The following is a 23098-nucleotide window of genomic DNA, read 5'->3' on the forward strand; positions in this document are numbered from 1 at the left end:
TGGTGAGCCACCAGCTTCTCTTTAGTTAAGTGGCCATCTCAGGCCAGTTCCCATGGCCCTGCCTGGCTAGCCTGTCCCCGTGCACTGCCTTCTCTAATGAGCTGCCACTTGTTCAAATCAAAGCCGTGCCTCAGCCCTGGCAGGGAAAGGGGGCTCATCACAGAGACAGCATGGGTCATCTGGGGGCCTCACTGAGGACAGAGAGGAGCCCTTGGTCCCAGTGAGGGTGCTGGTCCACATTCTCAGAAGGCCGTGGGAAACACAGCTCTGTGGCTGGGGAGATGGTTCCATCAGTAAAGTGCTTGTCCTGTGAGGCACGAGGGCCCAAGTTCACATTCCTTGCAGCCATGTGAAAACCAGGCATGGCAGGACAGGCCTGTAATCCCACTACTGGGGAGGTAGAGACAAGAGGGCCCTGGGAACTTGCCGACTAGCTAGCCTAGCCAAATCAGTGAGCTCCAGGCTTGATGACAGATTCTGTCTTTAAAAAATTAAAATGGGAGGGAATGACCACGGGATCTTGTTTACAATTATGGAAGTTGTTAATAAAAATATTGTAAAAATTAAAATGGGACTGGAGAGGTGGGTCAGTGGTTAAAGGCGCTTGCTTGCAAAGCCTGATGGTGGCCTGGGTTGGATTCCTCAAAACCCATGTGAAGCCAGATGCACAAAGTGGAATCTGTGTCTGGAGTTTGTAGTGGCAAGAGATTCTGGCCTACCCATTCTCCCTCTCCCTCTCCTGCTCTGCTTGCAAATAAATAAATAAATAATATTTGTTAAAAAGTTTAACTGGAGGGCTGGAGAGATGACTTAGTGGTTAAGGTGTTTGCTTGCAAAGCCAAAGGACCCAGGTTCGATTCCCCAGGACCCACATAAGCCAGATTCACAAGGTGGTGCATGAGTCTGGAGTTCGTTTGCAGTGGCTGGAAGAAGCCCTGGTGCACCCATTCTCTCTCTCTCTCCCTTTCTCTCACTCTCTAATAAAAAAAAAAAAAATATTTAAAAAGTTAAATCATAGAGAATTGAGGAAGACACCCCACGTTGGCCTTGGGTCTCCATAGGCATGTGCATGCACGTACATTTATACCTACACGCACATATCCACACGCATATGGACACACATACACATGCTTGCATGCCACACGCATGTCTGCATGCAAACAGCGCTGGCCATGGCCCCAGGCTCAGCAGCCACACTCCGCGTCCCTTACCCAGGTGCTCTTTCTTGGCCAAGTGCTTCTTGATGTGTGCTGACTTTAGCAGGGCCGGCGGCATGTCGGGGCTTCACCAACGGACATGGAAAACAGTACCAGAGTAGCTGAGTCCCCCATGTCCCAAGCTATGCTAGTAATATGCAGGCTGGTGCCCAGCAGGGGTGGGTGACCTTGCCTGCCCTACCCGGGGAAGCGTGCAGGGCCTCCCTTGACCTCGTATTCTAGCCCGTTCCCGCTGAGCTCCCACCCTCCCCACCAGCCCCCAGCCGCCCTGAAGTTATAAGAACTGCCCCCCCTGAAGTGGAAATCGAGGTGGGCTCTGTGTCAGGGATCCCTTCCCCAGGGCCCTGATGCTCATATCAAACTCAGACTCGCGTCCCCAACTCTTGGCCAGCATTTTGTCATAGGCCTATTTCCAGCACCTCGGGGCTATGCTAATGGCTAGAGTAGAAAGCTCATGACTGAGAGAACTTCTGGGGCTTCCCCACAGACACACAGTGGGTTTTAGGTCGGGCTTCCCTGTGTAGGTTAGATGGTGACTGTCACACTGTACACTGGTACATGGGCTCCAGTAGGGGAAACAGTCTACATTATAGATTTTGCCATCTTCTGTCATATAAGTATTTTTACCCTGGCTAATTTCAAGTTATTGTTTTGCAAAAATCTTAAATATTTTTTAAATTTTATTTTATTTTATTATTTTGTTTTTTAAATTTTTATTAATATTTTCCATGATTATAAAAAAATATCCCATGGTAATTCACTCCCTCCCCCCCCCACTTTTCCCTTTGAAATTCCATTCTAAAATCTTAAATATTTAATAATCATATTTTATGACCCAGTACTAGCTGGTTTGACACAAACCACAAAGAGAGAGAAAGACAAGAAAAGAAAGTGAGAGAAAGAGCCAGACTGAGAGACAGCGAGAGAGAGAGAGAGAGAGAGAGGAAACTGACAAGCACACCCCAGGCGCTCCAGGTTCCAGCTTGGCCACAGCGCCTCTGATTTCTACTGTGTCCATGTGACAGCTCTTCCCCGCCTCGCCCTTCTGCCCGTCACTTCAAATCTGTGACCCCGTGTCCAGGGCAGTCCCTGTTCCCAAGCCTCACTCCACACCACCGCCTGCAGTTCCCTCTGTCTATGTAGGAAATGGCTCCCGCATCCACCCGCCCCCCTTGCTTGCTCTCAGGAGCCTCTCACCTGGGAGGCCAGGCTAAGAAGGGGCCGGCATCTCCACAGACCCAACTGTGGATCTGTGGGGGGGATCTGCGAGGTGGGTAACAAGAGCCATCTCCTTACATCTACCTGTGACTCCCTCTCTTGCACCAACAAGCCTCTGACCACCCAAGCCACAGAGGCCCAACAGGGTAACCTCCCCCGCCATGGCCACATGCACACTGGAAAACCCCCCGATGGAGACACTTACAGGCTGGTCTTGTTGCTCAGGCTGCTTTGGGGGCTCCCGAAGTACTCAAACATGAGAGTGAAAGGGGTCTCTATCGGGGAGCAATTAGTCAGGATGAGTTGGTGGGTCACACAGGTCCTCAGAGGTACCTTCGAGCCAAAGTCCAGGCAAAGCTCCTTGGCGTGGCCTGGCCACTGCTGTGTGCTGGAAACACTGTCCCCAGCCCATGGATGCTATGTTACCTGCCACCCTTGGTCCTGCTCAGAGAACCACCCTGGGTGGGGTATGGGTCCTATCCAGAAACCCCACCTCATGGAGCCTGCCCTTCCTGCCAGCTCACACTGGCAAGAGAGGCCACCAACTACAGAAAGCCCTGGTGAGGTCAAACTCGCATGTCTCTCAGTTGCTGGGGTCCTGTATGAAAAGCCCTCTTACCTGCCTGGACAGCATGCCTCCAAGTACTGGGGAAGGGTCACACAGAGGTGTCAGGTAGAGAGGGGGCTCTGCTCCCCCAGGTGGAAAGACCCTACGACAGTCCTGCGGCTTTCTCCTAACTGTATGAGTCAGCTGGGGGCTGTTGGGCAATGCCACTTCTCTGTGTGGCTGCCCCCACCCTGGGCTCACCTATCAGAGCCTTCCACAGAGATGGCAATGCCACTTCTCTGTGTGGCTGCCCCCACCCTGGGCTCACCTATCAGAGCCCTCCACAGAGATGGCAATGGTCACTTGCAGCCCCTGAGGCTTCCCAGAGATGCCCAGGACCAGTGGCTCCTCCATGCCTGTCACGTGACAAGGAAGGACTAGATCGGTCAGTTCTTCCTACAAGAAAGGCGCGGCAAGGATTCAGATGCAGGGTTGGGATCTCAGAAGATCTAGCCAGATTGTCCTCCACTGCTCTGACTGCGTCAACACGAAGGCCTTAGCGGCTACCCAGGCTCCACTCTGAGGAACAGCATCTGTGGTCAGCCACCTGCTGGGATACACGAAGCCCCCCACCCCGCCCCGGATCCAGAAACCTGGCCCTTCCTCCAGGTTCCTGGCTGCCGGAGTCCACCTCGCCTGCCTGAGCGTGCCCCCCAGGAGGAAGATGCCTCAAAACAACCTCTGGAAAGCAAGGTGTGCTCTCTGATGAGGGAGGGGAGGTCTGCTGTGCACAGGACTGCAGCCCAGGCTAAGGGCAAGCGAGCTCACCACCCGCCAGGAACTGCCGGCCAGGAACTGTGTCTGCATGCGGCTTCACACCCCTCTCTCCTCCCAGAAGCAGCAGACCGGGACAGCCTGCAACCCCGGGTATGAAGCATGTTCCACCCTGACGGCGTGTCTCTGGGCTGCTCCAAGGAGAAGCTGAGGCCCTGGGAAGACCTGGCCACCTGTTGGCTTCCCCCAGAAGCACCCAGCACAGTGCCTGCTCCAAGCAGCCCTGAATCTCTGGCAAGCTGAATAGCTGGACTCCCTGTGGCCCCAGACAGTGGCCGGAGAAGGTTAGCACTGGTGGCAGAATGGGCTTACTCCAAGTTCTCGGGACTTGTGTTCCTAAACAGTAGGTCTAGATTGAATGAGGACCTTAAAACCCCAATGTAGGAACTCCTTTTCCTCCTCGTGAGAAACAGGAGTGGGGGCTGAGATAGTTTTCCTGGGAATAATTCACAGGCACCAACGGTTGGCAGGATGCCTTCCCAGTCACTGGGTCCCCACAGTTTTACTCACCTGGGTGTGGGCAGTCAACTCCAAGTGTATGTGGCGCTCTTCGTTGGGGCCCAACAGGCCATGTATGGGGGAGACTGTCACTGTACACAAGGCTGCTTGGGTCCCCAGGAGCTGCCAGACACAGGAGTGGGCCTGTTGTCTCACGCGGGGCTCCCCAGGTCCACCCGAAGTGCTCACTGGAGGCTGGCAGACTGGGACCCGCAGCAAAATGGCCAGGCTGTGTACTTCTAGGAATAAATCTTCCCTCCCAACCCTGGTCACCTGCGGGGGTGCCTGGGACTGAAATGCTGCTTGGGAAGCCTCAGAGCTACCCGGCTCCAAGGCCGCTGCTTCTGAGATGCACAGGGGTGTGGCTCCAACTCCCATGATGCTCTGAGACTCGGCCAACCACAGGGGCACTGCCACAGCTAAGCTTCCAGCAGCTTCCTGGACCAGTGATGGGATACACTGGCTAAGAGGCTCTGGCTGTGTTCACCAGGAACCCCTTCATGGCAGCGCCATGAACTGTTGGATCAGCTGTGCTGCTGTTTTGTTTTTTTTTTTTAATTTTTAATTTTGAGAGAGAGAATGGGCGCGCCAGGGCCTTCAGCCACTGAGAACTAACTCCAGACACGTGCGCCCCTTGTGCACACGTGCGATGTTATGCGCTTGTGTCGCTGTGCGTCTGGCTACATGGGACCTGGAGATGTGAACATGAGTTAAGGCAAGCACCTTAACCGCTAAGCCATCTCTCCAGCCCTTGTGTTGCTGTTTTGAGGAGCCAAGCCTTTCTGTGCTATGGCTAGATGGACAGGCTGTGGAAGGGAGGCTGAGCACGTGTTGTGCAGAGAAGCGCCCCAGGAGCGTCCGGGGCTGCCCCACCGTGGGGGCTCACTCACCTTGCCCCAGTGGAACCGGGAGAGCAGGAGCGTCCCATTGGTGAGTGTGACGGTGGACTTCACGGGCACGCCGGTGTAGAGGTCACTCAGCTCCACATGGCTGCTCTGCAGGTAGACATAGGGCCGCTGCACCTCGGCATACACGGGAACGTAACTGGGACACAAAGAGATGTGTGACACACAGACCAAAAAAGAAGTAAAGCTACCTCAATTTGCAAGTGGCATGAAGGTGCAGGCCACAACGCACCCCGCCACACAGGCGCCACCTCCCTCTCTCTCTCTCTCACTCTCTCTCTCTCTCTCTCTCTCTCTCTCGATATTTCTAGGTAGGGCCTCGCTCTAGTCCAGGCTGACCTGGAATTCACTATGTGCTCTCAGGGTGGCCTTGAACTCATGGCAATCCTCCTACCTCTACCTCCCAAGTGCTGGGATTAAAGGCATGCACCACCACCCCTGGCCACATCTCTCTCTCTCTCTTTCACACACACACACACACACACACATACACACACACAAATAAACAAACAAAAACAGCCAGGCATGATGGTGCACACTTGCAATCCCAGCCCGTGAGAGGGATTGGCAAGACCATCACTGTAACTTCAAGGCTGGCCTGGTCTACAGAGTGAGTTTCAGGCCAAGGTTGGCCTATCTCAAAAACAAACAACTCTTGAAACCAATCCCAGCAAAATAACAGGATACAAGGTCAGCATTCAAAAATCAATCACATTTCTTTTCGAGGTAGGGTCTCACTCTAGCCCAGACTGACATGGAATTCACTCTGCAGTCCCAGGCTAGCCTTGAATTCATGGCAATCCACCTACCTCTGCCTCCCAAGTGCTGGGATTAAAGGCGTGCGCCATCACGCCTGGCCAATCACATTTGCATATGCTAACAATGAGCATGTGTAAATTAAAAAAATACATAAGGGTTTAGCGGTTAAGGTGAAGCCTGAGGACTCAGGTTTGATTCCCCAGAACCCACATAAGCCAGATGCACAGGGTGACACATGCACACAAAGTCACACATGCTCATTAGGTGGCACATGTGTCGAGTTTAATTGCAGTGGCTAGAGGCCCTGGTGCTCACTTCTCTTTCTCTCTCTCTCATAAAAAAAAAACCCAATTTGTAATAAATTAAAATTGAAATGTTTAAGAGAAAAACATCATTTTCAAAGCAGGGTCACACTATAACCAGGTTGACCTAGACCTTACTCTGTAGTTCCAGGCTGGCCTCAAACTCACAGTGATCCTCCTACCTCAGCCTCCTGAGTGCTCGGATTAAAGGCGTGCACCATCACACCCAGCTAAGAGAATTAATTTTTTTTTATTGCCAGGTATGGTGGTGCATACCTTTAATCCCAGCACTCGGGAGGCAGAGGTAGGAGGATTGCCATGAGTTTGAGAGATTACATAAGGCTAGAGTGAGACCCTACCTTAAACCCCCCATAAATTATTTTAATATTTTTTATTGAGAACTGCATTGTATGACTATTCCCTGATGGTCATATTTCCATCAGGTTATACTTTGATGTTCCCTCTCCCCCACCCCATTCTCTTCAGTGGGGTTATTGGTATTTCCTGTGGGATCATGAATGTGCCAGTCTCTGTGGTGGGCAGTGCCTCAGAGTATACCTTCCCACCTTGTGGCTCTTATATTCTTTTTTTTTTTTTTCGAGGTAGGGTCTCACTCTAACTCAGGCTGACCTGGAATTCACTATGTAGTCTCAGGGTGGCCTTGAACTCACGGCGATCCTCCTACCTCTGCCTCCCAGGTGCTGGGATTAAAGGCGTGTGCCACCACACCTGGCACTCTTACATGCTTTTTGCCTCTTCTTCCACAATGTTCCCTGAGCCCTGGAGGGCATGTTTTCAGTCTCCCTTAGTGTTGAACTCTAAAGGAACACATACAATAAACACACTGTGGGCTGGAGAGAGGGCTTAGTGGTTAAATCGTTTGCCTGGGAAGCCTAAGGACCCAGGTTTAATTCCCAGTAGCCATGTGAGCCAGGTGCACATGGTGGCGCATGTGTCCCGAGTTCATTTGCAGTGGCTAGAGGCCCTGGCACCCCCATTCACTCAGTCCTTCTTTCTCATAAATAACTAAAATAAAATATTAAAAAGAAATAGACGTTGTGATTGCAGTCTGCTGCATCTTCCCACGCCACTCCCCCCCCCCCCCATACCTCCAGGTCCCGTTTTCCACCTCCAGCTGCAGGACTGTTTGCAGACGCTGGCAGTGCGAGGCCTCTAAGGTGACGACCACTTGGCACTCCCCGAGAGGGTGAAGTTGGCCACTCCAAGGCTCAATGTCGAAGGGTGACTCCTAGGGGCAATCCGTGGGGGTTGGTGAATAATGAGCGAAGCGTGGGAGAGCCGCATAGAACTGCACTGAGGGCTAGGCACGCCAGACCAGGGTCGCCCCCAAGCTGGCCCCTGGCTACCTGTATGTGTACGACCCAGGGGAGGCAAGCAGCAGCTGCGGGCCCCTGCTGGGTGAGGATCTCAGGACTGAAGCAGACAAAGGGGTTGGGGAGATGGCTCTGGGGTTAAAGGCACTTGTTTGTAAAGCCTTCTAGCCTGGGTTCAAATTCCCAGTATCCATGCAAAAAGTGGTACATATGTTTGGTGTTTTGTTTGCAGTACCAAGAGATCCTGATCCTCTCTCTCTCACACACACAAACACATACACACAGAGATAAAATTTGTATTTTTATTATTTATTTATTTATTTATTTATTTGAGAGTGACAGACAGAGAGAGGAAGAGGCAGAGAGAGAGAGAATGGGCACGCCAAGGCCTCTAGCCACTGCAAACGAACTCCAGACACATGTGCCCCCTTGTGCATATGGCTATCGTGGGTCCTGGGGAATCGAGACTCGAACTGGGGTCCTTAGGCTTCACAGGTAAGCACTTAACCGCTAAGCCATCTCTCCACCCCAACAGATTTTTTAAAAAAAAATCTGGGCAGGGTGGTGCACACCTAGCACTCAGGAGGCAGAGGTAGGAGGATTGCTGTGAGTTTGAGGCCACCCTGAGACAACATAGTGAATCCAGGTCAGCCTGGGCTAGAGCAAGACCCTACCTCGAAAAACCAAAATAACAATAATAAATAAATAAAATCAAGAAAACCAGGGCTGGAGAGATGGCTTAGCGGTTAAACGCTTGCCTGTGAAGCCTAAGGACCTTGGTTCGAGGCTCGGTTCCCCAGGTCCCACGTTAGCCAGATGCACAAGGGGGCGCACGCGTCTGGAGTTCGTTTGCAGAGGTTGGAAGCCCTGGCGCGCCCATTCTCTCTCTCCCTCTATCTGTCTTTCTCTCTGTGTCTGTCGCTCTCAAATAAATAAATAAATAAATAATTTAAAAAAAAAGAAAAGAAAACCAAAGCCAAGTGTCCAAGTAAAGGAATACACAAGGCTGAGGTCCCACCCACTGGTGCAGATCTGAAAGGTGGAGCGCAGAGGAGGAGCCGGGCTGGAGGTGGGGAGTAACGCTGGCGGCCTGAGGGAGAGGAGCTCGGACAGCTCCCGTCCACGGACAGCTGCGGGGCCAGCACACTGGACGAGGGAAGACAGCTGTCAATGGACAGGGCCCCCTCTGCACCGACCCTGGGTCACAGAACTGGGCCCACACAGCAGCAGGCCTGCACACCCCGAGCCAGGCACACAGAAAGAGAGCAAGTGTCTGAACGTGCCTGTGTTCCTCATTCACCCTGTCCCTGCTCAGACAAGGGACACCTGTGTAGCCCAGGACCCCGGGTGGGCCACAGTGGCGAGTGGGAGCATATGCCATAGGACGGTGAAAGGCCAAACGGGAAGGGGCATTTCCCTCACTTTGGCCTCTCCCTTCTGAGAATTCAGGGCAGTGGGGAACAGGAGCCATACATGCCTAGAAGCACCACATGGCTGAGCTTGCCACCACTTTACCCCCACAGTGAGTTCACGAATGCAAATGGAAGTTGAATTTTCTTTGATTATCTTTTTTTTTTTTAGACAGGTCACCCAAGCTGGCCTCAAATTCACTATGGAGCTGAGGATGACCTTGAACTTCTGATCTTCCCGAGCACACTTCTCAAGTGCTAGGATTAAAGGTGTGTGCCAACTTGCCCATCTTAGGCTGGTATTGGGGACTGAACCCGGGGTTTAGTGAAGGCTGGGCAAGCGCTGTACCAACTGAGCTAAAATCCTAAATTAAACTTCCTTTCTGAAACCCTGAGGTTGAGCTGCCTCGCGCCACCTGGTGGCAGGTACTGCAACTGACACTACCCTGGTGGATCAAAACCCTAGGTGAGCCCTAGGAAGAAGGAACCGGATCTTGGCAACAGAAGCCTTGGGGGGCTTCCTGGGTGCAATAGCTGCCCTTTTCACTGCCTGTTTTCTTTCTGACTCAGGCAACAAGCCATGAGAGAAAAACCCACCCAGGGTCCCCTATGGTAGTTTGAATGGATGGCCCCCAATAATACAGGATTTTATTAAAGTTTGCAGTTTAGATCTGCAGCCACCTGGCTGGAGGAGGTGTCACTGGGGGGATCTTAGGGTCCAGCCCTAAGGCCTGAGGGTGGATTTGGAATTCCAGTCTGAAGACATGCAGGCTGCTTGAGGTCTGCCTGGGGGTTCCTAAGTGTGCTTGCTAATGGCTTGTGGCTTCTCTCTGGCTCTCTCTGCCTCTCTCTGCTTGGCCCTGTGAAAAGGGGGCCAACTTCTTTTGCCATTATGGAACTTTCCCTGGGTCTTCCCCTGGGTCAAGAAATCCCTTCCTCCATAACTGTGCCTGGCTTGGAAGTTCATCCCAGCTGCCTGAGGCTCTCTGCCACATCCACCTGTGCATTGGATGGGGGAAAAGAAAATAGGAAATGCCTGTTAACTTGGGGCTGGAGGATGGATTCCGCTGTGGGGAGGACCTGTCTGGGGGGGAAGAGAGGCTGGCAGAGGAGGAAGCACCACTGGAGCCAGCCACACCCAACTTACGCCCTGATCCCTTTCTGCCACACAGAGCGGGCTTTCCCTCAGCTGCCACATGGCAGGGAGCTGGCTGATGTTGTGGATGTGGATGATGCGGGAGGCTTTCTGCCCCAGGCGGAGCAGATCAAACTGAAGGGCTGGGACATCGATGACCAGGGCAGGCCCCTGAAACAGGGAGAAGAGCCTGTCACTGACTGGCTGCCTGCCTGGAAATGGGCTTGTCCCCTACCACCTGCCCCAATCTGGGCATGCCCAGTCCCCACTCAGGACACCTTAAAGGTTGCCTCAATGTGTAGAACCTCTGGCCAAGGAGAGTGTCTGATTTCACACAACAGATCCTGGCTGGTTGGGCCAGGGACGCCCCCGGTAAAGTTCAACACGAAATCTCCGACTTCATTGGGCTCTGGTCAAAGAGGAGAAATGCAGGGTGGAGGGCAGAAGCAGGCAGTTTCCTTTTGTTGTGGGACCCAGAGTTCTGCCCTTGGATCACTTCCTGTCTGGTACACAGCCCAGGCCTGGCCTGTGTCTGATCATAAGATATCCAGAGCCTTCCAGGCATCTGTTTAATGCCTCCTGCAGCCTACCCGGGGAGGGGTACACACCCCCCTGCCCGCCCTGTGGTACCGATCACCCCTGTGCAGGGCTCCACTTCAATAATGTGGCAGTCGCTGATCTTCGCCCACGTGTATCTGATGGCTGACTTGCTGTTATTCCACATCTGAAAGACATGCCCCCACCTGGGCTGCACCTACTTGTCAACTCGGGCCAGCTGAAGGATTGTGGGATTTGGAGACCCATAGCTGACACTCTCTTGACCAACTCTTGGCCATGTGACAAACTCAGACTTCCTAGCCTCCATACTGCAGGGAATGTGGGCGCCACGTCCTGACAAGGACTTGTGAACACGGGTGTGGGATCCACAGACTCCCCGACTTGAGAAGTTTCGGTAAAGCCGATGAGACAGAGGAGTGGGGCCCAGGCATCTGCGTGAACCATCATAGGTTCAGGGGCCCCTGGCAGTGGCCGTGGGCTCATGCAATGGGAGCTGTGCCCTCTCTACCCATGCACACCCATGTTTAGCACCTCCTTGCTCAGCCCAGGCAGGGGGACAGACGATGCCCTACCTTGAAATTTTTCTTCACGTTGATGCCAATGTAGTTCTCGCCAGGGATGATGAGGGCATACGGTTCTATGCGGATCTGGAAGGGTTCTGCTGAGCCTTTTGCCTCGATTTCCAGGACAATCACGTCGTCCACCGAGGGGCCCTGGCCCTCCAGGTCCTCCACCTCCAAGCTGAATGCAACCCAGCTAGGAGCTGACACGCTCTGGGAGGATGCCCCTGCCTAGTCCCCTCATCTTTGGTCTAGTGGACAAAACTGCTCCTCGTCAGGGACTCATGAGGTCCCCACCCCTCCCTGAGGAGGGGCAGTTAGCGGTTGCTGGGGTTGGGGGAGACGTTTTCTTCAGTAGTCAGGCACTGATTAAGTTGCCCATAGCCCAGTAAATAATCCCTCACCTATGCTCATACAAGCAACCCTAGTTAAACTCAGTGGGTCAAAAATGAGACAGGAGTTGGACATGGTGGCACATGCCTTTAATTCCAGCACTCAGTAGGCAGAGGTAGGTGGATTGCTATAAAGTTGAGGCCACCCTGAGACTTCACAGTGAACTCCAGGTCAGCCTGAGCTACAGGGAGACCCTACCTCAAAGAAAACAAAAAAGAGAGAAAGACATAAGTGCCAGGCGTGGTGGTGCATGCCTTTAATCCCAGCACTCAGGAGGCAGAGGCAGGAGGATCACTGGGAGTCCGAGGCCAGCCTGAGACTACATAGTGATTTCCAGGACAGCCTGAGCTAGAACAAGACCCTACTTCAAAAAACCAAAAACAAACAAATAAACAGAAAGTAGAAGTGGGACTTGCTGGAAAGAAGAAGGGTCAGTGGAAGAGTCGGGCAGGGGCTGATAGAGAGTAATGGAAGTGAATATAATCAAAATATATTAACTACATGTACAAAAATTGTCAAAACCTAGGGCTAGAGAGATGGCTTAGCAGTTAACGCACTTGCCTGTGAAGCCTAAGAACCCATGTTCGCATCTCCAGGTCCCATGTGAGCCAGGCACACAGTGACGCACGTGTGCACTGTTGCACATGGACACCACTGCTTGGCGTGCTCTCCAGTCGTGGAGTGGGGGGCTGCAGGAAGGTCCAGGCCCGGTCTTTACTCACCTCAAGGGCTCAGGGATGTTCTCTAGTACCATCTGCAGCACACTGTGGAAACGCCTTAGCTGCAAGAGAGGCACAGCCCCTGTCAACTCACTGGCCTTATAGCCACCCGTCTGCAGGGAACTGGGATGGCGTGAGGGGTGGAGGGCAGCAGGAATTCCTCCTCCCCTGAGCTTGGCCACCAGAGGTCTCTGAAAATCTCACTTCTTCCCAGCCTCCTCTCCCACACTCTAGGGTCTTGCTAGGACAGGAGCCTGGGGTCAAGAAGGAAATGCCCACTGCCAGGTGGACATTGGCCCTGGGAAGCACCCTCCCAAGAGGGCACTGTGGCGGCCACAAGCTGGCTCTAGAGGCAGATCAGGGTCCCAGACTGCATAAGGAGAGTCCAGCTGGGTCTTCCAGTGCTGATCCTCAGGAGACGGCGCCTCACCCTGGGGTGCAGTGGGTGGAGGCTGTAACGTGCTGGGATGTAGCAGAGCTTGGGGAAGTCACCAGGACCAAGGAAACATAGCCCAGGGGGCCGCCACTGCTGGTGAATCTGGGATAAAGGTTAGCTGCTGAGCCCTGCACACCAGGTCCTGGCTGGCTGGGCCATGGGTGTCCCTGGTAAAGTTCAACTCTAAAAATCTCTGGCCAGGCGTGGTGGCGCATGTCTTTAATCCCAGCCCTTGGGAGGCACAGGTGGGAAGATTGCTGTAAATTGGAGGCCACCCTGAGACTCCATAGTGAATTCCAGGTCAGCCTGAGATAGAGTGAGACCCTACCTCAAAAAAAGTGGCTTAGCGGTTAAGGCATTTGCCTGTAAAGCCTAAGGACCCCAGTTCGATTTCCCAGGACCCACATAAGCCAGATGCATAAGGGGGCACATGGGTCTGGAGTTTGTATTCAGTGGCTACAGGCCCTGGAGTGCCCATTCTCTCTTTCTCTCTTCCTCTCTCTCTCTCTTTCTTTTTCAAATAAATAAAGAAATAAGATATTTTTAAAACTTTAATCAAAAATAAATAAATAAAAACATGAATGGAGAGGCAGAATCTCATGGCCTGATTACAGTGGCTCAGGAGACGACAGCAAATTAACCTCAAAAGGAGAGAAGCTCAAGATGAACTCGTGGTTGCTGTGGGGGCCGAGGACCCCCTTCTTGGGCACGATGGAGAAGGCAGTCTCCTCGTCGGGGTGGTACTTGATGCTCTCCATGCTGTATGTCTCGCCGGGCATCAGGGGCTGCAGGTTGGGCTTTGTGATCTGCCAGTGGAACGGCAGCTCCACCTGCCTGTGGGGACAAACGTGACAGTGTGCCAATTCTCCAAGTCCCCCCACCCCCATGGTGGCCTGCTTGGTGGCTCAGGAGCAGGAAATGACCAGGTCAGGCTTTAAGCCCTTGCTTGGGAGGGGTGAAGGGCACACCTGGGTAAGGACAGCCGGGGGTTGGGGTACAAAATGGAGCCTTCCTCCCCACCCCCACCCCACCCCACCCTGAGCAGCTGCTGGAGGGTGATGTCACAGTGAAGGGGGAGAGGGTAGGGGGAATGGCTGACACGGGAAGTCATGCTCCAACCATGACGTCGGAGGAGTTTAGGCATCCCCAGACATCAGGGAAATTCTTTGCAGTGTCTTCTGTCATCTGACTTTCTTTTTGCTTGCAAGGAGAGAGAGAGAGAGAGAGAGAGGAAGAAAGGGTGGGAGGGAGAGAGAGAGAGAATGGGTGCACCAGGGCCTCCAGCCACTGCAGAGGAACTCCAGATGCATGTGCCATCTTGTGCATCTGACTACATGGGTACTGGGAAAGCGATCCGGGGTCTTTTGGCTTTGCAGGCAAACACCTTAACCACTAAGCCATCTCTCCAGCCCCATTTACTTTTATTTAAATAGAAGTAGCCACATGAGGGTTAGAAAGATGGTTTAGAAGTCAAGGTGCTTGCCTGCAAAGCCTAAGGACTCAGGTTTGATTCTCTAGTACCCACATAGGCCAGATGCACAAGGTGGCACATGTATCTGAGTTCATTCGCAGTGGCTGGAGGGCTTGGTATGCCCATTCTCTCTCTCTCTCTCTTTCTCACATAAATAAATAAAAAGAATTAGCCACAAGTATCTGGTGGACGCCATGCTGGACAGTGTGATCCATTCTCGGCTCAGAATGGCCCCTCAGCCCTTGGAAGGCAGTTCCTGCCTCATGGGAAAGGGCTGTGTGTCAAGGACATGCCCAGGCACTCACGTAGCATTCCTGATAACCAGATGTTTCCTTGCCACTGACTGCAGGTTTTCAGACTCAAATCGGATGAAGTATTGTGCTGTTAAGTCTCTGAGCTCTCCGGGGTCCGGTTCACTTTTTTCACCAGAAATATGGATCAGATCCAATGCCACCAGCTGCCCGGTTCCTGACAAAGCAGGGTGATGAGGCCCATGAAGTTTAACAAGGCTGAGGTCAGGGCTGTGTGGCAGAAGGATGCCACAGGATCCATGCCAAATCCACATGCTGCTGGTCTTGGCCAGGTACCCAGTAAGTGTACAAAAGAGGGAAAGAGGGTTTTGTTTTTTTTTTTTTTTTTTTTTTAGGTAGGGCCTTAGTGTAGTCCAGGCTGACCTGGAACTTACTCTGTAGTCTCAGGGTGGTCTCAAACTCAAGGAGATCCTCCTACCTTGGCCTCCTAAGTGCTGGGATTAAAGGCATGCCCCACCATGACTGGCAGAAAGAAGATTTTGAGTACCCACTCACACACTCATTTCTTCCTGGGCCAAAAGGAAGTGATCTAGGGAGCCTTGCACAAAGCAGGGATGCGACTAATGCCGCCACGAGGAACTGGGCCGACAGCTGGAAGGGACGACTCTGGGGCTAACTTCACAGGATGTCCCCTGAAACCACACAGATGCCTCCAAGTACATCAGGTGAGTCACCGACTCCCCAACAAGAGCAAGGTGGATGCATGAAGCTTAGTGTGATCCACGCACTCCTATAATCCTAGCACTTGGGGTCACAGGCTAAGGGTCAGGGTTCACAAGCCACCCTTGCTGCATAGTGAACTGGAAGCCATCCTGGGCTGGTCAGGACCCTGCCACAAACAAACACGCACAGTGAAAGACTTCGACCCCGGCATTCGCACTAAGAGTCTCCTTTAAGGATCCAGGAGGCCACACTGGCTTGGGTCGCTAGTGTCTGACCAGAGCTGAAAACTAGTCCCTGGTGCCTGGAGGCTACAGTGTCTCCGGAGCGCATGCTCTCTGATACAGAGTAGGCACAGCGGTGCCACACCCACACCAGCCCTGGCCGGGGGCACACACAAACCCACCCTCAATCACCAGCTCCTTCATCTGGCAGTTGTCACACACGATGACGAAGGTCCTCTCTGACTTTCCGAGGCTCGTTGGGAGGAACAAGACCTGGACGAGAAAGGGGTGGCCAGTCATGCTCAGCTCAGGAGCGCGGGGTCCTGCCTCCCTCCCTCCTCTGCTCAAACGCCCCACATCCCCCCCTCTTTTCCCTGTGGTTCCCCACAGCAACCCCACCTGACTCCCGAGCCCTTCGGCTGCACCTGAGAGTAAGTGTGAGGGTTTGAGTATGAAAGGTCCCTCACAGGCTCATGGCTTTGAGTAGTGGGTCCTCAGCTGGTGTGCCGGTTGGGAAGGTTGTGGGACTTTCTGGGCATGAGGCCTAGCTGAAAGAGTAAGGCTCTAGGGGTGAGCCTTATGGGTTAGAGCATGTCGCGGCTCCTGCTTGCTGGCTGCTGAGGTAATGGAGCCACAGCTGTGAGCTGCTCCTGCCACCGTGCCTTCCCCACCACAGGGGACTGTGTCCCCTCAACGCATGGGCTAGAGTAAACCCCGCAGGCCTTAAGTCGCTTTTGTCATGCTCACCTGTGCGTAGGTGCACGTGTGTGTGCACATGGTTGTGGAGGCCTGGGGTCGGTGTCAGCGGTCTTTCTCAATCACTCTACTCCTTATTTTTTAATATTATTTACTTATTTGAGGGACAGTGAGAAAAAGAGGCAGCGAGCGGGAGAGAGAATGAGCATGTTGGACCCTCCAGCCACTGCAAACAAACTCCAGACACATGGGCCCCCTTGTGCACCTGGCTTTACCTGGGTCCTGGGGAACTGAACCTGGGTTCTTTGGCTTTGCAGGCAAGTGCCTTAACTGGTAAGCCATCTCTCTATCCCTACCTTATTTTTTTTAACACTTTTTTTGAGGCAAGCTTTTTTTGTCATATGAGAGAATGGGAGAGAGAGTTGGCATGCCAGGCCTCCGGCCACGGAAATCAAACTCCAGACGTGTGCACCACCTTGTGCACATGTGTGACCTTAGGTGCTTGCGTCACCTTGTATGTCTGGCTTATGTAGGACATGGACAGTTGAACATGAGTTTTTAGGCTTCTCAGGCAAGTGCCTTAACCCCTAAGCCATTTCTCCAGCCCCACACCTTATTTAAAAAAAAAAAATCATTTATTTGCAGAGAGAAATAAAGTGAGAATAGGTGAACTAGTGTCTCTTGCCCCTGTAAAAGAACTACAGACTTAAGTGCCCCTTTTGTGTATCTGGCTTTGCATGGGTACTGAGGAATCAAGCTCAGGTTGGCAGGCATTGTAAGCAAATGACTTTTACTGCTGCCCCATCTCTCAGCATCTACACCTTATTTTTTGAGAGAGGGTCTGTCACTGAACCTGGGGCTCACTGAGTTGTCAGACTAGCTAGCCGCCAAACCCCGGGGACTTCTTGTCTCTACTGTAGCAGCACCGGGATTACCGATGTGGCCACCAGGCTCCGGCCCTCACGCCTGCACGGCAAGCACTTTTCCCAGGGAGCCAGCCCTCAATGTGGTTTTAATTTACATTTCCTTAATAGCTAGTGATGCTGAGAATTTATTCATATACCTCATGGCTATTTGTATGTCTTCTTTTAAAAAATATTTTTATTATTTATTTATTTGAAACACAGAGAAAGAGGTAGACAGAGAGAGAGTGAGAGAATGGGCACGCCAGGGCCTCCTGCCACTGCAAATGAACTCCAGACGCATGTGCCACTTTGCGTATCTGGCTTTACATGGGTCCTGGGAAATAGAACCCAGGTCGTGAAGCTTTGCAAGCACGTCCCTTTGACTGCTGAGCCATCTCCTGGCAGGAGAGGGTCGTGTTTATGGTCTCTGAGGGTTTTAATTGGCGGTGGTAAGGGAGTCGCGACCCAGCAGCTCAGGTCACGGGGACAGGAGAATGTAGCAGATGCTGTGCGCATCATGGCAGACCAGGAAGCAAGAGTTCAGGCCCCACAGACACTCCAGTAGCGCCACAGGCTGGGGAACAAGAGCTTAAAACAGGAGCCTGTGGGGGACATTTCAATTCAAACCAGAACGCCCTCCACGTTTCCTTCCGATAGTGCTACACACATTTAAGGCCTGAGTAGAGCTCTTGTTGACTTTTATGTGCACATAGCTATAACTTGTTAAGCCATTTTGAATCGAGTTTTCCGTATGATGTGACACATTCTAATTTCTTCTTTCTTGCTCCTTTTGTTTCTTTCTTACATGTGTAGTGTGTGTGGTGTGTGTTTGTGTGTGACATAGGACAACTGTGTACAGATCTGTGCCCTGTGTACACATGCACAGAGGTCAGAATAAGTCATCAATTTCTTCCCGTATCATTCTTCCTAGTTTTTTTTTTTTCGAGGTAGGGTCTTTTTTAATTAATTATTTCACAGAGAAAGGGGCAGAGAGAGGGACAGAGAGAGAGGGAGGGAAAGAATGGGTGCACCAGGGCATCCAGCCACTGCAGACAAACTCCAGACACATGTACCACCTTGTGCATCTGGCTTATGTAGGTACTGGGGAATTGAACCTGAGTCCTTTGGCTTTGCAGGCAAGTGCCTTAATTGCTAAGCCATCTCTCCCGCCCCTTAGTTTTCTGAAGACAGAGTTTCTTACTATATCTGGTGCTAGTTTTGGTTAGGCTGGCTTACGAGTGAGCCCCAGTAATCCTCTTGTCTCTGCCCCCTCAATTCTTGGGTTAGGCATGCACGAGTGCACTCAGCTTTGATGTGGGCGCTGGAGGTCAAACTCAGGGCCTCATGCTTGCACACAAAAACGTGCTCTTAGCCAGGCATGGTGGCATGTGCCTTTAATCCCAGCACTCAGGGGTGGAGGGCAGATGTAGGTGGATCTCTGTGAGTTCTAGGCCAACCTGGGACTACAGAATGAGTGAGTCCATGTCAGCCTGGGCTAGAGTGAGACTCTCCCTCAAGAACAAAGAAACAGGGCTGGAGAGATGGCTTAGCAGTTAAGGCATATGCCTGCAGAGCCTAAGGACCCAGGTTCAATTCCCCAGGGCTCATGTAAGCCAGATGCACATTGTGGCACAAGCATCTGGAGTTTGTTTGCAGTGGCTAGAGGCCCTGGCATGCCCATTCTCCCCCACCCCCATGTCCCTAATAAATAAATTAATTAATTTAATTAAATCTTTTAAAAAAAGAAACAAACAAAAACCAACAAAACATGCTCTTATCCCTGAGCCATCTCCTCAGCCTCCCCTTCCCTTCCTCTTTCTCTTGCTCTTTGAGGTCTGGAAATAGAACCCAGTGTGTTTAGCATGCTTCATCTCCAGCTGACGGATCTTGTAAGTTCAGCACAGTACAGTACAGTACAGTACAGTACAGTACAGTACAGTATAACACAGTATGATACAGTACAATGTAGTACAGTACAGTATAGTACAATACAACACCATGAAATGATAGTGTGTCTCCGTGCTCCTTGGCGATCACAGGGGGTCAGGATGAGGCCCACATCAGGGGAGAGCAGCCCCAAGTCCTTACAGCTACCACAAGGCTCTGTCAAGACCTGGGCTCCGGTGGGCCTGGAGCACGGGGTTGGCTGCGTGGCCCTTGCACTTTACAGCTGTTCCTCAGTAGCAGCCAGGGACGGCCAGGGACGGCCAGGGCTGCTCTATCTCTGAGTCGACTCTGTCCCAACCCCAAGAACCAGGTTCTTGTTCTGCTGTGTCAGCAGAGGCAAGAATTGGAAGGCCATGTCCCGGTGTGTCGGGACAACGCTGTCTTGGGCACTGGACGCTGGAAGGCATCTGACGAAAGGAAGCCACCATTCCAGGGACGCCCAAGCTCTTGGCATCGTGACATGATGTCATCATCTTTTATGTGCACATAAAAGTCAACAACCAGTATGCACTGGGCCATACTCATGGCTCTATGGGAACGCATGCAACCCATGAGTCACTGGCTGGACATGCCGGGACCCCATGACACAGCCTTCACGGCAGGGGTCCTCAAATAGCATCCCGTGGGCAATTTTATTTATTTAAATATTTTATTTATTTGCAAGCAGAGAAAGAGAGAGTTAGGAAAGAGGGAGTGAGAGAGGGAGAGAAAAAGAAACACACACACAGAGAGAGAGAGAGAAAGAGAGAAAATGGGCATGCCAGGGCCTCCAGCCACTGCAAACAAACTCCAGATGTGTGCACCAACATGTGCATCTGGCTGTATGTGGACACTTGGGAATCAAACCTGGGTCCTTAGGCTTTGTAGGCAAGCACCTTAAACCACTGAGCCATCTCTCCAGCCTCCCATCCCCCAAGGAATTTTAAAGTTCTCTACACCCAGGCCACACTCCAGACCACAACCTCACAGCAGGCCCAGGACTGGCACCCAGGACGGGCTGCATTTGCAAGTTTCTTGGGTCATTGACACATTCAATGATTTTTTTTTTTTTAATTTTTTGATTTTTAGGGTTTCACTCTAGTCCAGGCTGACCTGTAATTCACTATCAAGTCTCAGGGTGGCCTTGAACTCACAGCGATCCTCCTACCTCTGCCTCCCTAGTGCTGGAATTAAAGGCGTGCGCCACCCCCTGGAACATGCAATGAATTTTGAGTCTCATGAACCGTCAGGACCAACCAGCTGTCACCTTCTCAACTGGTGAGTGAGATGGCCACAAGTGTCAGCGACAGGCCCTGGACTCAGTCGTGTCACCACGGAGCCAGACTCCCCGGCCACACACACAGGGAGGTGGTGGCAGGGACAGTGAGTGGGTCTCTCACTGCTTTTCACAGGCGCTGCTGGGAGCGGGCTGGAGGGTCAGGATGGCCACACGCAATGCTGAATGATGCCAGCTGGGAAAGTCAGGGTCAGATCTGTGGGAGCTGCTGGGTGGTTCGGGAGGTCTGAGAAGGAAGCCCTGTCCCGATGTGGTATGGAAAAACTCCTGCATGGCAAAAGCAGAGCAACTTGTGCCAGCTTGATCCAAAGAGCGGGGGCGACTCATGAGAGAAGCTGTGGGGAGGGTCATCAACGCCCCCCCCCCCCACCCTGCCGGCTACATGTATCTCATGGCCTCAGGGGAAGATGGAGGGACAGAGTGAAAGATCAAAGGACAGTGAACATTGAAGTGGCTTCTTGGGAGTTTTCAGGCTCTGTGAAAAAGCCCTCCCCCTGAGACTGAGGAGGAGCGTTCATGGGGTAACCCGGGCATAGTGAGTGCTGCTCTGGGGTCTCATGAACTGAGTCTTCGTCCCAAGGCTGAGGGTGGAGCATCCGGAAAGTAGTCTTGACACAGGAAGTCCATCAAAGTGGCTACTACGGGAGCCCTATGTGCTTATAAATAACCCCTCTCCGTGCTGTGTAAGTAACCCCGATGAGCGCATTGGTTTGTTGAACTTGTATTGGTGCAATTGTACTTTGGTCTGCTATCTGATCTGTATCTAGAGTAAAGACACAGGATTGTGTCTCCCCAGGGGGAGCATTTCCCACCACAACTGACTGGAAACAGGGAAGTGAGACAAGGCCTTTCTCACCATCCATGCACCACGCGGGGCGGGGGGTGGGGTGTTAGGGAAGGGAGGAGACTAAGAGCCAGGAGAAGAGCTAGGAGGCAGCTTGCATGCTGGGGGAGATGAGCCCCAAACCAACGTGCAGACAAGCAGAGCTCAGGGTCATGACGCAAATGCTGGACTCTTTCATTGGCCTTGCAAGCGAGGTCATAAAGGGAGCTGGAGACATGGCCCAGCAGTCAGAAGCACTTTCCTGGAAAGCCTGGTGGCCTGGGCTCAGTTCCCCGGTACCCATGTAAAGCCAGATGCACAAAGTGAAACACATGTCTGCGTTGTTTGCAGCGACAGGAGGCCCTGGCGCACCCATGCTCACTCACTCTTCTCTCAAATAAATCAGAATATTTTCTTTAAAATGGCTCATAGTGTTCCTAAGGAATGATAACCAAGGCTGTCCTCTGGTGTCCGCACGCACGCACGCACGCACGCGCGCGCACACACACACACACACACACACACACACTAAAACAAAGCACAGGCAAATGGAAGGGTACAGCAATTGCGGTAACCGTCAAGAGTGGTCACTCAGGGATAGATCCAATTACCTACCTCCAATACTACGGAGAACCCCGGGGCCAGCTCAAACACTGAAGGCATGACTCCAAAGGGAGGCTGCTCCACCAAGCCTGTGGTTGCAACAGCCTTAAAGAAAAGCACAAGGTGGGCTGAAGAGATGGCTTAGTGGTTAAGGTGCTTGCCTACAAAGCCTAAGGACCCAGGTTTGACTCCCCAGAACCCACGTAAACCAGATGTACAGGGTGGTGCGTGCATCTGGGATTTGTTTGCGGTGGCTGGAGACCCTGGCATGCCCATTCTCTATCTGCTCCTCCAAATAAATAAATAAATAGATAATGTGCGTGTGCGTGCGTGTGTGTGTGTGTGTGTGTGTGTGTGTGTGTGTGTGTGTGTGTTAGCAGAAAATCATGCAACAGCATGGACACAATGGCAAAACACAGGGTTCAAACGGCAAACTTCTCCAACCATCATCCACTTTGCTGTCTGCAGAGACTTAAGCATGTCGGTGTAGTCAACAAAGAAACTGGGGTTCAGTCGCTGCACGGGCACATAATGCCACCTTGACAAGGCCAAGGACAAGTGAGCCCTGATGTTCGTAGGACGCAACAGGAGGGCCAGGAATACTACTGCCAAGGACGTGGGACACGGCCGGAGGTACGAGAAAGTCGTCCCAGAGCACGTGGACCCGTCCCTGCTGCGGCACCCCTTGCTGTGATGGCCTTGCACACATGGCGTAGGTGTTTGTGGCACAACTGGAAATATATCCCTGGTCTCCACACACTTTTTTTCTCACTCGGGCCATGGCAGTTGGATACAGAGGTCACTGCACTCTGATTTTGCGAGTTTCCCGTCACAGGTGCAATGCAGCCTCCCCCTCCAGGGGGTCATTTCCTCTGATGGGTATACTCTTTTATAAAATGTTTAAATTAACTAATTTATTTGCATACTTATTTGCATAGATGTATATTCATGTCTGGGTGTGTCAGGCCCTCCTGCCACTGTAAATGTATTCCAGGTGCATATCTGGTTTTAGGTAGGTACTGCAGAATTGAACCTGGACTGGCAGGCTTGCCAGTCATATCTTTTATATTTTATTTATGTATGTATGTATTGACTTATCTATGTGTATATGATGTATACAGATGCAAATTTCCCCACTCACGCTTGAGTGGAGAGCAGAGGAGAACGTCGGGTGGCCTCCTAGACGGGTCTTCCACTCTATTTCCCGAAACCAAGTCTCTCACGGAGCCTACAGTTGTTGATAGGTCGGACTGGCTGACCAGTGCCCTCTGCTGATTCTCCTATCTCTTCTCTCCCTCAGCACAGCACTGGGGTTATACCTGGCTTTTTACATGGGTGCTGGGGCTCCAACTCAGGTC

The 23098-nt window shown here is 52.2% G+C and overlaps 1 protein-coding gene across 1 annotated transcript in view; it reads right to left on the minus strand.

Annotated features, from left to right (window-relative positions):
* The window catches only part of Dlec1 (DLEC1 cilia and flagella associated protein), a 76314-nt gene that overhangs the window by 16365 nt on the left and 36851 nt on the right, over positions 1 to 23098 (minus strand). Inside the window, exons 10-24 of the mRNA XM_045136947.1 lie at positions 21753 to 21845; positions 15673 to 15763; positions 14601 to 14763; positions 13466 to 13658; positions 12392 to 12450; positions 11289 to 11457; positions 10789 to 10882; positions 10437 to 10567; positions 10171 to 10329; positions 7390 to 7529; positions 5205 to 5358; positions 4327 to 4437; positions 3311 to 3438; positions 2641 to 2832; positions 1212 to 1282 (exon numbers count right to left, since the gene is read on the minus strand). Of these exons, the coding sequence (XP_044992882.1) occupies positions 1212 to 1282; positions 2641 to 2832; positions 3311 to 3438; positions 4327 to 4437; positions 5205 to 5358; positions 7390 to 7529; positions 10171 to 10329; positions 10437 to 10567; positions 10789 to 10882; positions 11289 to 11457; positions 12392 to 12450; positions 13466 to 13658; positions 14601 to 14763; positions 15673 to 15763; positions 21753 to 21845 (1948 nt within the window). The remainder of the gene's footprint in view (positions 1 to 1211; positions 1283 to 2640; positions 2833 to 3310; positions 3439 to 4326; positions 4438 to 5204; positions 5359 to 7389; positions 7530 to 10170; positions 10330 to 10436; positions 10568 to 10788; positions 10883 to 11288; positions 11458 to 12391; positions 12451 to 13465; positions 13659 to 14600; positions 14764 to 15672; positions 15764 to 21752; positions 21846 to 23098) is intronic.

Source organism: Jaculus jaculus, chromosome 17, assembly GCF_020740685.1.
Source record: "Jaculus jaculus isolate mJacJac1 chromosome 17, mJacJac1.mat.Y.cur, whole genome shotgun sequence".
NCBI classification, from domain to species: domain Eukaryota; kingdom Metazoa; phylum Chordata; class Mammalia; order Rodentia; family Dipodidae; genus Jaculus; species Jaculus jaculus.